Raw genomic sequence first — 14,766 nt, 5'->3', positions numbered from 1 at the left:
GCCATCTCTTGACTCTGTTTTTGAGTATTAGTTCGCCTTTTCCGCGACTCATGATACTTATATTCTCTCCTTCATCTTCGCTTCCTGTGAAGGGACCGTTGTATGGTGCTGCTAGTGTCTTGCTGTTTTCCTCTCGGACTAGTACTTGATCTCCTGGTTTAAACGTTCAGCCATTAGTTGTTGCATTGTAGTAACTTTTACTTTTATTTCCTTGTTTTTCATTAATCGATTTCTCAATTCTTCATGAACTATCCTTAATTTGATTTCTAATACTTTTGCGTAGTCATCTAAGTCGTATTGCACTGTTTGCACTTTATCAGTTGTTATGTTAGATGGTAGGTTAGCTTGTCTCTCATACATTAAACAAAATGGTGTGTATCCTGTAGCGGTTTGTACGGTGTTATTATAAGCAAATGCATAAAATTTCACGCACTTGTTCTAATCTAACGCTTTTTCTTCGCTTTATATTCTTAGAAAGTTTCCTAATTGTTTATGTGAATGTTCGAGTACGCCTATTGTTTCGTGATGATAAGCGGTCGATTGTAGTTTCTGTATTAGCAACACTTTACATATTTCATTAAATAGTTCTAATCGAAATTCAGTACCTCTATCAGTACAAACCATTTCTGGTACTCCACACTTTAGAACGACTTTTTCTACAAAAGCTTTGGCGACTGTATCAGTTCTTTTTTTTGCGATAGGCATGGCTAAATGTTGTTAAGTCGCATTGAGTTGTTAGGAGGATTCAAATCCATGACGGTTAACTAACAAGGTCTAGAAAAATCTTTTCCATTGTTCTACTGGCAGTACCTGTTGTTTTTAGAGGTATTTTAATCGGTTTTCTTGATTTATTAAATTGACACTGTTTGCATTTTGTACACATTTCTTTAACATCTTTATCTATTCCTGTCCAAGTATCTCGATCTGAGAGAATTTCGATCGGATTTCCGAGCGTTTTTGGATAAACCAAAACATGATCGGAAAACCGATCGAAATACAGTATTTTTCGATAAAACGTTAATGTTTTGGGAAGGTTTCGAATATTCCTTCGATGAGCTTTACCATTTTATTTAATTCTAGTACACATTGTGCCATCTACACAGAAAACAGTCTCCGCATGCGTAACTGGATACCGGCACAAAACGACAGGCCTCGTCCTTAGCGGAGTTTGCCATCTCCGCTCGCGCCTTTCGCGCTTCTTTCTCCCGTAGGAGATCGTCGAGTAGATCCAGGACATTGCGAAGTAGCTTAGGCTTAGCCTTCACCACTTCATCCTGACGCGCACTCTCTACCAAGGCCCGGAACTTCCCAAAGACAGCTGTCGGGCCGTCCTTTTTGGGCTTCTTGGCCTTGCGGTCCAGACCCATGCTGGCTTTCGTTAAAGCCAGCACTTGCTGAATCAAGAGCGACGTTGACGCATCATCGTCGCTCTCCACTTCAATCACTTCGTTATTTTAGGATTATCGACTTCAATGTGATATGGGCCCCAACTCCAGTCCGCTATCTCCGTCCGCTAACTGTAGTCCCTTCACACGATCCCGGGGTTGCCTTTGCATGCAGGGAGATCCCACGATGGTTGAAGTGTAGCCTCCATGGGGCTATATACCAGTGCCAGATAAGGGTAAAGCAGGGCCTTGGCTCACCTGCACCTACAGTGGCCGGGTGGCTAGTCCGGCCGCAGACATCGAGCGCAACTGAAGATTTGCCAGGTTTTAACGGGGCGGAGACGGACTCACCATTAATCCAGCCGCCGTTTCAAGGAGATTCCACCCTCCCTTACTAAGGGATAGGCCTGGTTCATCCGCCAGCTTCTAAGCAATCACTCCAGCGTGTTAATAATCTATGTATCCAACCATTCGAACCGTTCCACTTAGTATGCAAACTGGCACGACGATCCAGCTACATTCCGCCCGGGGCCACGAGGAGGTGGGAGACAGATTTTCCCGGGCAGCTGAAGCATGCTTAGAAGAGCTGCAGTTCAACCATCACGATCGCACTTTTCCGGACTGCAAACCAGGCCGCAGTTAATCGAACAGAAAAAAACAACGTGCAGTGTATAACAATTGTTAAAGTAAGCCGTTGGTGGTCTAAATAATGTTATAAATTGCTGTATGAAATAAATTTAACTACGGAGGCCTTTTAGTCACGCTCGATGGAAGTGATGCCGGGGCGATGTTTACGAAGCACATGATGAATTCAACATTGGGCAGCGACATAGGCTAACCAGGTACCAATGGCCTGGTCATGTCATTAACACGAACTCTGATCCACTCGGATCGGGTAAGAAGTGAAGGCATGCATGCGGCATATTTGCGCCAGATATTTGAATGAGTACTACTAATTACCTCAATAACCGATAAACCAAACAAAACCCTGTTCATAGTTCGGCGGCGGCACCGGAACATCAACCTGCCCCAGGATCAGATGGGTATACACATAGATCTAGCAAGAGACACACTCAGGGCGTCTTTCTTGCGCACTAGCGCTAGATACACCGGGAGATCATACGGGGCGAAGCAGATCAAGCAGCCTATGGAGATGAGGTTACATGCGTTCTACATGATAACGTGCGTCCTAAAGAGCTGAGCATTAAAGGCCATTAGATTTCAATCTCCAGTTCGTCGCGGGTACATGGAGCCCCCAGAAACAGCTTCTTTCTTCTTTTCTTTTGGTTTGTCCAATCCCAAATGTGGCTGCTTGGGTACATTTGTATACTTGCACGAAGTTGACAAAACCCCCACGGCGCCGCGCGATGACATTGGTTAGATGTCAGGCGTTCGAAATGTACACTTGCACTTGCACTAATACACTTGCCACAGAATACACCAGCCAACTGCCACTTTTTGACTACAAGACGTGTCCATCCGGGATGGGACAACGTCAGCGTTCGCCTGCCGGGGGTGTATTTGTGACCACTTCCTTTGCCATCCAACTACTGCGTGTGGCTAACTGTGAAGACTTTAGGCGGTCAACGACTGTACGTGGATCTGGAGGATCGGGCCAGCTCCACCGTATTGCAGGACCCGTCACTCCCTACAGCGTTTAGGCCATTCGTCTCACCGTTATTAGCTTTAGTCACTGACACCGATAGGACTCGTATGGGACACACGGATTTAGGTTTGGCCAGATCTACATCCGGCTCCTATGCATCTCGCGACCCCTTTGCGGACACAACGGATTTTAGGCTTGACCTTCCGGTGCCGACAGAGTAAAACACTTTCCAGTTCCTATACATCTCGCGGTCCGCAGCCTTCTCAATTAGTTAGGAAACACTGAGTTAGTGAGGTCCAGTGTATCCGTATCCAGCAGCGCCACGGGGAGGCTTGAGACAGAAACAGCTTATAGTACGCGTTGTTACATACGGTACATTAAAGAAAGAGAGAGAAACTAGAATAACCAATGAAATTTAGTTCCACTAATGCTCCAAGTGAACATGAATTACGAGAAAGAACAAATGCGAAGCAGTGCTATGTAGTATTTGCCACTATGAAACGCAACATTCGGCATAGGTTATCAAAAATGCCGCGCAGCTCTTCGACATTAGCACACTGTGCGGTACTGTCGCTCATGGCCAACTGTCATTCGGGTTGTTTTGTTTGTGCATTCGCCGCACGCGCTTCGGTATTGTGCCGGTGTAAAATACATGAACGATCGCAATAGTTGAAGCCGAATTCGATTTCAAAATGCCAAAGGAGCAGTTTCGTGAAGCGGATGTAGTTAAGAAAATGTAATACTGGTAAATGAGCTTCTAAATCGTTGAATATTTACATGTGATTTTGTTCCGTTCCGCAGATCGCAAGTTTCGTTCAATATTGACAGCCCCCAGCAAATTCAACAGGAGGCTCATCTTCATGTGGTTGCAAAGAATTTGTACAATCAAAATGCGGAACGTACACCAGTTGCGTACGGAGTACTGGACCGACGAATGGGAGTAAGTCAAAAGGAAGCCACCTGCGAAACATGCAAGAAAGGTTTAAATGATTGTGTGGGACACTTTGGCTACATCGATCTGGCTCTGCCGGTATTTCACGTGGGCCACTTTCGTGCTACGATCACGATTCTTCAATCGATATGCAAAGTATGCTCTCGAGTAATGTTGAAGGAAGAGGAAAAGAAACAATTTAGCGCTCGACTGATGAATCCCAATTTATCATACTTGGCAAAGAAGTCTATCCACAGTCAGGTGTTGAAAAAAGCGAAGAAAAGCACCAAATGTCCCTACTGTAACAGCTTGAACGGTCCGGTAAAGAAAGGCCCAGGACTAATGAAGATAGTGCATGAACCATTTCGTGGAAAGAAGCCGTCCGATCCGTTGGTCACCAATGCACTTCATCAGATGCAATCCGCAATAGAATCAAATCGTGAACTTTCGCAAACCGTCGTCGGTCCTGCTTCATTGTCAAAGGAACTGAATCCGGTAGAAGTTTTGGATTTGTTTCGAAATATTCCAAAAAGCGACGTGCCATTGCTCGGGATGACATCCGCACAATCGAATCCGGCTGATCTAATTGTCACGCGCGTTTTTGTGCCCCCGGTTTGCATTAGACCGTCGGTTGTATCGGAAGTAAAGGCAGGCACGACGGAAGACGATTTAACAATGAAACAGAGCGAAATATTACTCATCAGCGACGTGATTGCAAAACACATGATGACCGGCGGTAAGATAGAGCTGATACAGGAAGATTGGGACTACTTGCAACTCCACTGTGCGCTGTACTTCAACAGTGAACTGTCCGGTATCCCGCTTTCGCTAATGGTAGGTAGATTCGCTACCAATGCACGACATAAGCATTCTATTGTTAGGTGAAGTTACTATCATTGAATTATGCTTTGCTTTCTAGCCGAAAAAGCCCACCCGCGGAATCGTTCAGCGATTAAAAGGAAAACAAGGCCGTTTTCGAGGAAATCTTTCGGGGAAACGAGTGGATTTTTCAGCACGTACTGTAATTTCTCCCGATCCTAATTTGATGATACATCAAGTGGGTGTACCGGAAAAGGTAGCAAAAATTCTAACCTTTCCAGAAAAAGTGAACTCGGCCAATATTAAGGTAATTAATAGATTTTGAATTATTATTAGATGTGTAAGTTTGCTCCATATAACATTAGTCCATATGTATGTTTTATTGTCGATTGGACAGCGTATGCGGGACTTGGTTCGCAATGGTACCGACAAACATCCGGGAGCAAACTATGTACAACAGAAAGGGAGCGCGTTCAAGAAGTACCTCGCGTATGGAAATCGCGATAAAGTAGCACAAGATCTGAAATGCGGTGATATTGTCGAGCGCCACCTAATTGACGGTGATGTCGTGCTGTTCAATCGTCAACCCAGTCTGCACAAACTGAGCATCATGTGTCACGTAGCAAAAGTTCAACCGCAAAGAACATTCCGCTTTAATGAATGTGCTTGCACGCCCTACAATGCTGATTTTGATGGTGACGAAATGAATCTTCACTTGCCGCAAACGGAAGAGGCCCGCGCTGAAGCGTTTGTACTAATGGGGAACAAGTCAAACTTGGTAACGCCACGCAACGGAGAGTTGCTTATAGCCGCCACACAGGACTTCATCACCGGGGGATATCTCCTTACGCAAAAGGATCAATTTTTGACCCGCGAACAGGTGATGCAGCTAGCCGCTTGCATGCTATCGGGTCCGGATTACAACATGGTAATCGATTTGCCACGACCAGCCATTTTGAAGCCACGGAAGTTGTGGACTGGTAAGCAAATATTCAGCCTCATCCTGAAACCCAACAGCCTTTCCTGTGTGAACGCGAACCTGTCCACCAAGGGACGAAACTACACAAAAGATATGGATCTGTGTGTGAAGGATTCGTGGGTAGTCATAAGAAACTCGCAGCTGCTATGTGGTGCCATGGACAAGGGTACACTAGGTTCCGGCACGAAGAATTGTATATTTTATGTAATTCTGCGCGACTTTGGCGAGGATTTTGCGATTCGATCCATGTGGAGATTGGCACGGATGGCATCGTACTTCATGATGAACCACGGATTTTCGTTTGGCATCGGTGATGTTACACCAAGCCGGCAGCTACTGGAAGAAAAGCAAAAACTATTGGAAAATGGATATCGCAAGTGTGACGAGTATATAGCGGAGATGAAGAAGGGAACCTTGCAGTGTCAACCTGGTTGCACTGCGGAGCAAACGCTGGAAGCTGTCATGCTGAAGGAACTGTCCAGCATCCGTGAGCTAGCAGCAAAAGCTTGCTTCAGGGAACTACATCCAACCAACAGCGCACTTATTATGGCCCAATCGGGTTCGAAAGGATCGAACATCAATATCTCACAAATGATTGCCTGTGTCGGACAGCAAGCTATCAACGGTAAACGAGTACCTAACGGATTTGAGGACCGTGCGTTACCTCATTTTGAAAAGTTTTGTAAGTATAACCCTGTCCATGAAAGAATACATACTATTCATGAACGATATTTATTTTACAAATCATTCATCAATTGTCATAAATCTTTTCATGCAGCTAAAATTCCCGCCGCTCGTGGTTTCGTGCAGAACAGTTTTTATTCCGGCTTAACACCGACCGAATTTTTCTTCCACACCATGGCTGGCCGAGAAGGACTTGTTGATACGGCGGTCAAGACAGCAGAGACGGGTTACCTACAACGACGTTTGGTCAAATGTCTTGAAGATTTGGTCGTACAGTATGATAGTACCGTTCGGAACGCCATTGGTGAGGTAGTAGAATTCACCTATGGTGCTGACGGCTTGGACCCTGTCTACATGGAGGTGAAGAATAAACCGGTGGATATTGATAGACAATTTATGCATGTGCGCAATATGCTACCCTACCGCGATGAATTGCCATTACGCGGAGAGGAAGTGAATAGTGTAGGAAAACGAATTTTATCCAAACCAGAGTTTTCTAAATGTGGTGAAAATTTTCGCATTGAATGTTTGTAAGTATTACTTATGGTTCAGAAGGAAAGTTTTCCGCTAATAGAGGAAATATGAAGCTACTAATGCTAAATATCGTTGACATGATTTTAGGGATTTTTTGCAAAAGTTTTCCACCCGGTTGACGGCAATTCAACGACTTTATCGCAACGGACCAAAAGTATCAATGGAAGTTGAGCGCACTACCGCCGGTCAGCTAGAACAATTTCTGTTGGAAGTACGCAACAAGTACAACAAAGCCATAACCGAACCGGGCACGGCCGTTGGTGCATTGGCCGCACAGAGTATCGGCGAGCCCGGTACACAAATGACGTTAAAAACTTTCCATTTTGCTGGTGTTGCTTCCATGAACATTACACAGGGAGTTCCTCGTATTGTCGAAATTATTAATGCCACCAAAGCCATTTCTACTCCAATCATAACTGCGGAGATTGAGAACAACACCAACATGGAGTTCGCGCGTAAAGTAAAAGCCCGCATCGAGAAAACAACACTGGGAGAAATTTCGTCCTTCGTAGAAGAGGTATATAAGACAGACGACTGTTTCCTTTTGATTAAACTCGACCTAGATCGCATTCGAGTGCTTGGTTTGGAGGTGAATGCCGAGACTATACGTTACTCGTAAGTGTACCATTGATAAGGGTTATTTCATTTTCTCATCGTTCTGACGTTCATACATGTATACCCTTTCATACCAGGATATGTACGTCCAAACTAAAGCTAAAGCAAGATAATGTGGATGTTTGTGGGGCTTCAATTATTACTATTCGACCCGATAGCAGCAAACACAGCCACAGCTTAAATGCGGAACTGCAGCGACTCACCACAGCGATACCGAACGTGGTGGTTGCAGGATTGCCACAAGTATCCCGAGCAGTTATCGCCGTCGATGACTCCCGTGGCACGGCCAAGTATCGGCTGTGCGTGGAAGGCTGCGGGTTACGTGATGTTATGGCCACGTTCGGAGTGATTGGAACGCGAACCAAGAGCAATAACATCCTGGAGGTGTACCAGACATTAGGAATAGAGGCGGCTCGAACTACAATTATGACGGAAATCACCGAAGTGATGGAAGGCCACGGAATGAGCGTGGATCACCGACATATAATGTTGCTAGCCAGTCAAATGACGTCGCGTGGGGAGGTGCTTGGAATAACACGTCACGGTTTGGCAAAAATGCGTGAATCTGTGTTTAATCTTGCGTCGGTAAGTTGACACCGGTAGTTTTTAGATTGATTTGATTTGTTTAGTATCAAGATTCTAATATACCAACTGTTTCTACAGTTCGAAAAAACGGCCGATCATTTGTTCGATGCGGCATACTACGGACAAACGGATTCGGTAGACGGCGTCTCGGAGCGTATTATACTGGGTATGCCCGCTTCGATTGGTACCGGCTTGTTTAAGCTTATTCACAACCACAACGATACGCAGCTGGAGCATATTAGCGAGCCTATTTTTAACATGGTGTAAGTAGATCGCAGATCGTATTGGAATTATCAATAAAATTCCTTCGTGAACAAATATAGTTATCTGTTTTGTGCTAACATGCCGTTCCGCATACAAATGACAGTGGATCCGAATCCATCGCTGATTTTTTCACTTTTCTTGCTCATGGAAGCAGTTTTAAATTTTGCCATCTAGAAACGTTTGATAGTTTTTTCAACAGAAAATATGTTCACGTATATGAATTGAATTTTAATTTGGAATTGTAGCGTTGGAGATGTATTCTCATAATGTACATTATTACCATCTCTTCCATTCTTTCCGAACTCGCAGTTGTTCATCTGAACCAAATTCCCATGCATAAACGTGTCACCTAGCTATTTCTTCCGAGAGGTAAAGAGTGATATCTCACTAGTCAAATTGAGCCATTGTTTTTAAGTTTTAACTTCGATAAAGGAAAAAGAAACATAAAGGGTTTATGTTCCCTTTCGTCTTTTAATCTGCTCTTTTGTTTTATTCAGCGAACATGCGGGTTGTGGAAGTTTCTTATTTCAATGTTGATTTTATTACACAACGTAAATTAGATTTCCGCTGCTGAGCAACTGTTATTAATTTAATAATGTGAATATCATCCGGAAAGTTGAATATCAAGTATTTCAAGGGCTCATAGGATTCATTCAAAAAATGATCTAGTCTTCCTACCAATCATTCAACAAAAAATTAAGTTTTATGTGAGTTTTTACCTTATCGGACGTTTTGTAAACTCTAACAAATGTACGCGCGGCTCGATAGCACGTTAGATGCCTAGGTCATACGAGGTATGTAAGAATTTGTGAGAAAATTTCTTACATTCATATATTCAGATAATACCTTGCGTTATTACTTTAGTGTAACAAACATAATGCTTGTCTAAAACTTGCCAGTGCACAGCTTTTCCATTATATCATGGTTGTACGTTGAGTGCAACATGAGTCCTAGTACTCCGGCTCGTGATGCCATGGCCTGGCGGATTTGTCTCTCTTGCTCAACCAGTTCGTCCATTTTTAACCATTGCCGTACTCGTTCAAGGTCTATTTCAGCACGTCGAATCTTTTCCCACACATAATGTTTGAAACAAGATTTTTTTGGAGCTCTGAAAGGGAATCGAATGAAATGTTAGCTTTTTGCAACAACAAACAGATGCCCATTTTCAATGGCGACTTACCGGCAAAATTCACCCGTCAATTGAAATACATTTCGCACTAAGGGGCAGCCGCAAACATCCGTGTCGTTAATCTTGGGGTCCTTACAGTGTTCCGGGCACAACACACGAAGGCGCTTGCAGTAAGTTTTGCTTGCTGGGTTGTAGAAATCGCAAAACATAGAATTGCCGTCGATACGCGTTTTAAAGATGCTGCCAAAGCTTGCCTGGCTCTCGTACTTGTTGAAACATTTCTCCATATGCCGAATCGCGGTTTTTGAATGAATTTCATGGCCACACGTTATACAGTACATCGACATTTCATCCTCCACGTCGGTATTTTCCAAGGCATTCGGATCCAGCGTGCACCGCTTTGCCCGTTCAACCAATAGATCCAGCTCCGCATGTCGTTTGTCGAGCTCTGCGAGCGTGGCTCTAACAATCGCTTGTTTCATACGGATCGACTCCAGCGCTTTTTTGTTTTGTTCCTCGCCAACGGCCGGGCTCAGCGACCATTCTTGGATGCGCTGAGGCAATACCTGATAAATCCGGCTTGTTGCCAATTTCATGCCACACTCATCCGAACAATATTTCGATTGAGGTCGGGCAGTCATAATGCAACCGGGACCAAAACATTGCCGATCACCTTCTAGTGCCGGATTTCGAATCAACTCTGGCGTAAGCGAACGTTTTCTTCTCTTGTTTCGACCGGCGGCTTTTACAGCGGCCCGATCTTTTTTTCTAGTACTAGAGTTGCTACAGATGCGCATCTCACACCGTTGTTTGCGGCCGTGTTTTGAATGATCTAAACAACCGTCACAGTTACCACAATTCGCTGCCAGGCAACCATCACAGTTTCCGCACCGTTTTTCCCAAGAACTGCCAATGGGTTTTTCTTTCTTTTTCTTTGGCGGCTTTTTTTCCTCCGGAATAGGTGTTGGGCCAGCCACTGGGACTAATCGAAAGACCGTTTGCAACGACGGATCTTCTTCCTTGCATCGCTGGCAGTAGTAATGCTTAATGTGTTTTGCTTCCTTTTCCGAAACATTAATGCAATCGCCGTGATACCACTCTTCACAAGCATCGCAACCACTATTCTCGAAAGGAATGAACAAACGGGTGCATGTTATTCGACTATCTCATAAACTATCGTATCAATATTAACAAAAACTACTTACATCATGAACCGCGACGAGTCTGATGATCTACATAAGCAATAAGCCTGTCCATCTTGTTTGTATATAGTGGCGATTTTACTTTTTCTTTCAGGCAAATCAAACTCCTTGGCAATTTCCTCCTTCTGCAAATGATAAAACGTATCACAGTAAGAATAACTTTGGTTCAATTACGTGAAACATTCCAAGTTTACGTTGCTGTTACTTACAGATTTTTTCTTCCTTTTTTTAAGTTCACTCATTGTTGCTATATTCTTTTCAAAAAGTTTCAACGGAATTCACAGTACTATCGTTCTAAACGGCGAAATTCTTGTACTTTTCCAACAATAATTAAATTCCCGCTTCTCTGCTTTAGAATCTGTAAATTGTTCGCTGCTTTGCGAAGAAGAATGTTTTGTTTCCTATTTTGCGTTTATGCTTATTTTGACATGTGGAATCAGTGTTTATGCTTCATGCTTGAAGTGTGTGGTACAGTGGAAAAACTCGGTAAATTTGGAGTAACAGAATTTCACACACGCTGTTCCAATCGAAGTAGCGAAACATAAAGTTTTCCGGTTTGCATTGCACGTAGAGTAACGAGGGACATTGAAAAGTTTGTAGAATGTGCATCGCAGGCAAAACGATGGCAAATTTATTGTTACGTATAATTCCATCTACATAAATTCCTATTCCCTAATCGTATCCACAAAGCCGATACTCGTTTTGGCAAAAATATAGTAAAATCTTAAATATTAAATAAAGTCCACAGCTAATAATCAAAATCTTAATGCTAAAAATGAGCAAAGCAGCGAGAAAATCATTCCAGAGAATGAACGGGTGTTCTACAGAATACCACAGCTAACTGCAAAGGCCATTTGAATCAACTAGGGTAAAATTTTCCAATGTTGCAGCGCCATCTCTCGATTTTTTTTTTCGTGGCCAAGACACAAACCCAAAAGATATTATAACGTTATAATTCGTTTGTGCTAAAACGGCAACGGATTATACAACGGCAGAACATTTTTAAATATTAAATATGTACAGTGGAGCGCCGATTATCCGTGCCTATCGGGACTGGACAGTTGCTGGATAACCTGGCTTCTCCTTTTTATGATACTATTTAGCGTATCATATATAATGATGTAATGGTAATCAGACGAAAGCCTAAAAGGGAAACATTTAGCTTTTGATTATTTAGGGAAATTCAAAGGTTCCCCCTGCATAGAAGGATATACAGTCGATATTCGAGATACGCGGAGAATGCATTCCAGAGCAATCCGCGAATCTCGAATATCCGCGTATCTAGAGTTTCATTCAAAACATCGTGATTTTGGTAAAAACATTTGTTTTCCTTTATTGTTTGAGCTCACTTTATCTTATAAAGTTGGGACGCTCGAAGCCAGCTATCGCAATCGAATCGTCCGTTGCATAACTTTCACATAATTATCGAATTTGGTTCTACCTGAAAACCAGAGCGCTTGAAAAAAAGAATAATGGGTCGAAAGAGAAACTTATTGATCCGCCAGTTTGTACAAGCTAACATGCTCAGAAGGATGTTCGTTATAGCTGATTGAAATTTTTCTCAATGTATTCTATTGAAAGTAAAATTTCGAATAAAACTCCCATTTTTGATTTGCTTAAAATTCGTTAAACAATTGATTTATTACATTACTTTGTTTTGTGAAGATGTGTGTCATGTCTAATACTTCATGTCGAATTGCAGTTTAAGGCAAAATACTGTTTTGTTTGTTTGTTCGTCTAATACGATGGTGACAGATTTTTGTTAGTAGCTCCTTGTGTTAATATTAATGTTCTCACGTTTTACGTCGTACAACCCGTTGCTCAATGTTACCTTAATTTTGCCTCTGTGAAACTGTGGTTTACCTTATGCAAACTACCAAATTGCCATTGTGGTACATTAACTCAAAACGTTGTTTTTATTCTCGCCTTTCGCTTGTTTCTCTATCCTTGTTCTAGTTTATTGTGACAGTTATCACAAAATTTCATTGACCGATTTTCATTTCATTTACCAGCCCGTTCTACTTTCAATGTTAATAGGCCACAATCCGCATCTATTCTGAATGGCTTTTAGAATTAGCTACGTGAAGAATGATAAATTGCATTTATTTATTGCAGATTTCATCGACAACGACACCGGTGACGGGTGTGTGCATGATTACCGAACTTGAAGCGTTTTTTGAATGTATTGTATAAATCGTTATTAAAAAGACGGCTTTTTGATTTTTCTATTTTAAGTTTTACAAATTCAATTAGACGTATCTATTGGTAAGTAGTTTGTTCTTTACGTGTAAAGAGTTTTTCGCTTACCTACCATGCTTTTCAAAGTTAACTACCGTGATGCTTGAATTTGTAAGTTTTTTTTTTAGTTACCTATTGCATTGGTACTCGATCTATTGTTTGCAGTTTGCTCTCGGTTAATAATTGTGAAATGTACATTGTAAAGCTTCTTTTTTGGCGTTTTTGTTTACTTTTGTTTTGTTACAATCTGTACACAGTGCGTAGAACCGGTTTTGTGCGAATGAGAGTCAAAGCTTAAGCGATTCCTTGTTTCGTTAGAAGCCTTTGCAGTTTGCAGGCTTATTATTTGTGTGTTTAAGGACGAAAAATAGAAAGGTAAATTTGGATGCATTTTACCATTTGGTGAGTAGTAAATTGTACAAAAATACATTTTACGGGAAAAATACATGTGCTGTAAAACAGATCACCACAAAATCATTGCTACCGTGCAAATCAGTTGGGATAATCGCATTGCACAAAGGGATTTTAATGCAACGTAAATAACTCGAATCATATTAGTATTCATCATAGTTTACTGTGTTCGCTGATTCAATAATGAATTTTTTTTTTTTTTTTTTTTTTCGTTAGAACGGCCTGGCCGTATCGACTTATTTTACCACGTAGCCGGATAGTCAGTCCTTGCTACGGGGGATTGGCCCGGATGGGATTTTGGTCCGGTCCGTTCGTGTGAAGACCGGCTCCGCTACCATGACGCCACCGGGCCGCCCATTCAATAATGAATTAATTTCCCAAAATAGTTGTTAGCTAAAAATATGTTCACAATCAATTCGAAATTGTATAACAATGCATATAAAATAAGAAGCTTTATTGTTCACTAGCGATCCTGACATGAAGCGTAATACCTGGTCTGATCGCCTTTAGTGCATCTGACCTGACCGTTTTGGGCGTATTAAAAAAAATATTTACCTTCATTTCACATTCACAGCAAAACGACTTACATAGAGTTACTAGGATTCCGGACGGGTGGCCATTTTGTATTGTATACTCGTGTGAGCGGATGGTACATATTCAGCTGGACGTTAATATTGACGATAAGAGACTGAGAAAAAATATACACTTTGCGAACATTTCAACCGGCTTTTCTGATGACAATGTAGTTTGTTTTTGCAGAGGTAATCGAACAATTTACGACAAAACAGTAAATCGATAAAACCTCGCAATCGATGATTGTCAAGCCGTACCGTTTTATCAAAACATCTCTAATAAAATACTACCATTTCCCAATTTTCCTTTCTACGCGCCGAAACTGAATGTAAATGATGTATATTATTTGTTGTAGCGACTTACATCACCGCAAATAATTAATTATTTGAGAAGAGTGGAAATGTTCTAAAACCGTGTGCATATTTACAGAATCCGGATCTTTAATGCGTTATCTTGGAGCAGTGATGCCATCTGGCACTTGTCATGTGCAGTGCACGCATCTCTGTTTCTTTCTCATTGGTTATCGTTTCGTAAAGTTTCATAAAGAAATTGTTTGTTTGTTTTTTTTTTATACTAACAAGGTACCCAAAGTACGCGAGATTAGTTTTTGTTCCTGTAATTTTTGGTTTAAATTTCTGCTGTGTCGAATAGTATTCTTGTTGCTTGAAATGCTGCAGTATTTTTCTTTTACCGTTATTAGTTCTCTGTGCCTTCAACTACTGTTGAGAAAATTTACGAACATAAACGTTTGTTACTATTTGCCACTACACTTTAACTATACATAAAATCAGTACATGATGGTATTTGATTC

The 14,766-nt window shown here is 42.0% G+C and overlaps 2 protein-coding genes across 2 annotated transcripts; one reads left to right on the top strand and one right to left on the bottom strand.

The window, feature by feature from the left end:
* The first annotated feature begins 3,683 nt into the window (after window positions 1-3,683).
* On the top strand, window positions 3,684-8,405 carry LOC128711880 (DNA-directed RNA polymerase III subunit RPC1). Its single transcript, XM_053806766.1, has 8 exons — window positions 3,684-3,727; window positions 3,793-4,756; window positions 4,842-5,048; window positions 5,139-6,402; window positions 6,499-6,934; window positions 7,026-7,553; window positions 7,631-8,138; window positions 8,217-8,405. The coding sequence occupies exons 1-8, from the start codon at window positions 3,684-3,686 to the stop codon at window positions 8,403-8,405; spliced, it is 4,140 nt and encodes a 1,379-aa protein (XP_053662741.1).
* Window positions 8,406-9,287: 882 nt separating this feature from the next.
* Window positions 9,288-10,975, bottom strand: LOC128714056 (CXXC-type zinc finger protein 1-like). The gene is made up of 4 exons (XM_053808933.1): window positions 10,943-10,975; window positions 10,737-10,858; window positions 9,583-10,650; window positions 9,288-9,510 (listed from the first exon to the last, which is right to left on the bottom strand). The coding sequence occupies exons 1-4, from the start codon at window positions 10,973-10,975 to the stop codon at window positions 9,288-9,290; spliced, it is 1,446 nt and encodes a 481-aa protein (XP_053664908.1).
* Between the last annotated feature and the right edge of the window lie 3,791 nt (window positions 10,976-14,766).

The sequence above is a fragment of the Anopheles marshallii genome, chromosome 3, assembly GCF_943734725.1.
Source record: "Anopheles marshallii chromosome 3, idAnoMarsDA_429_01, whole genome shotgun sequence".
Classification (NCBI taxonomy): domain Eukaryota; kingdom Metazoa; phylum Arthropoda; class Insecta; order Diptera; family Culicidae; genus Anopheles; species Anopheles marshallii.
Note: the sequence above shows the minus strand (reverse complement) of the source record. Positions and strands in the feature narration are given on the sequence as shown.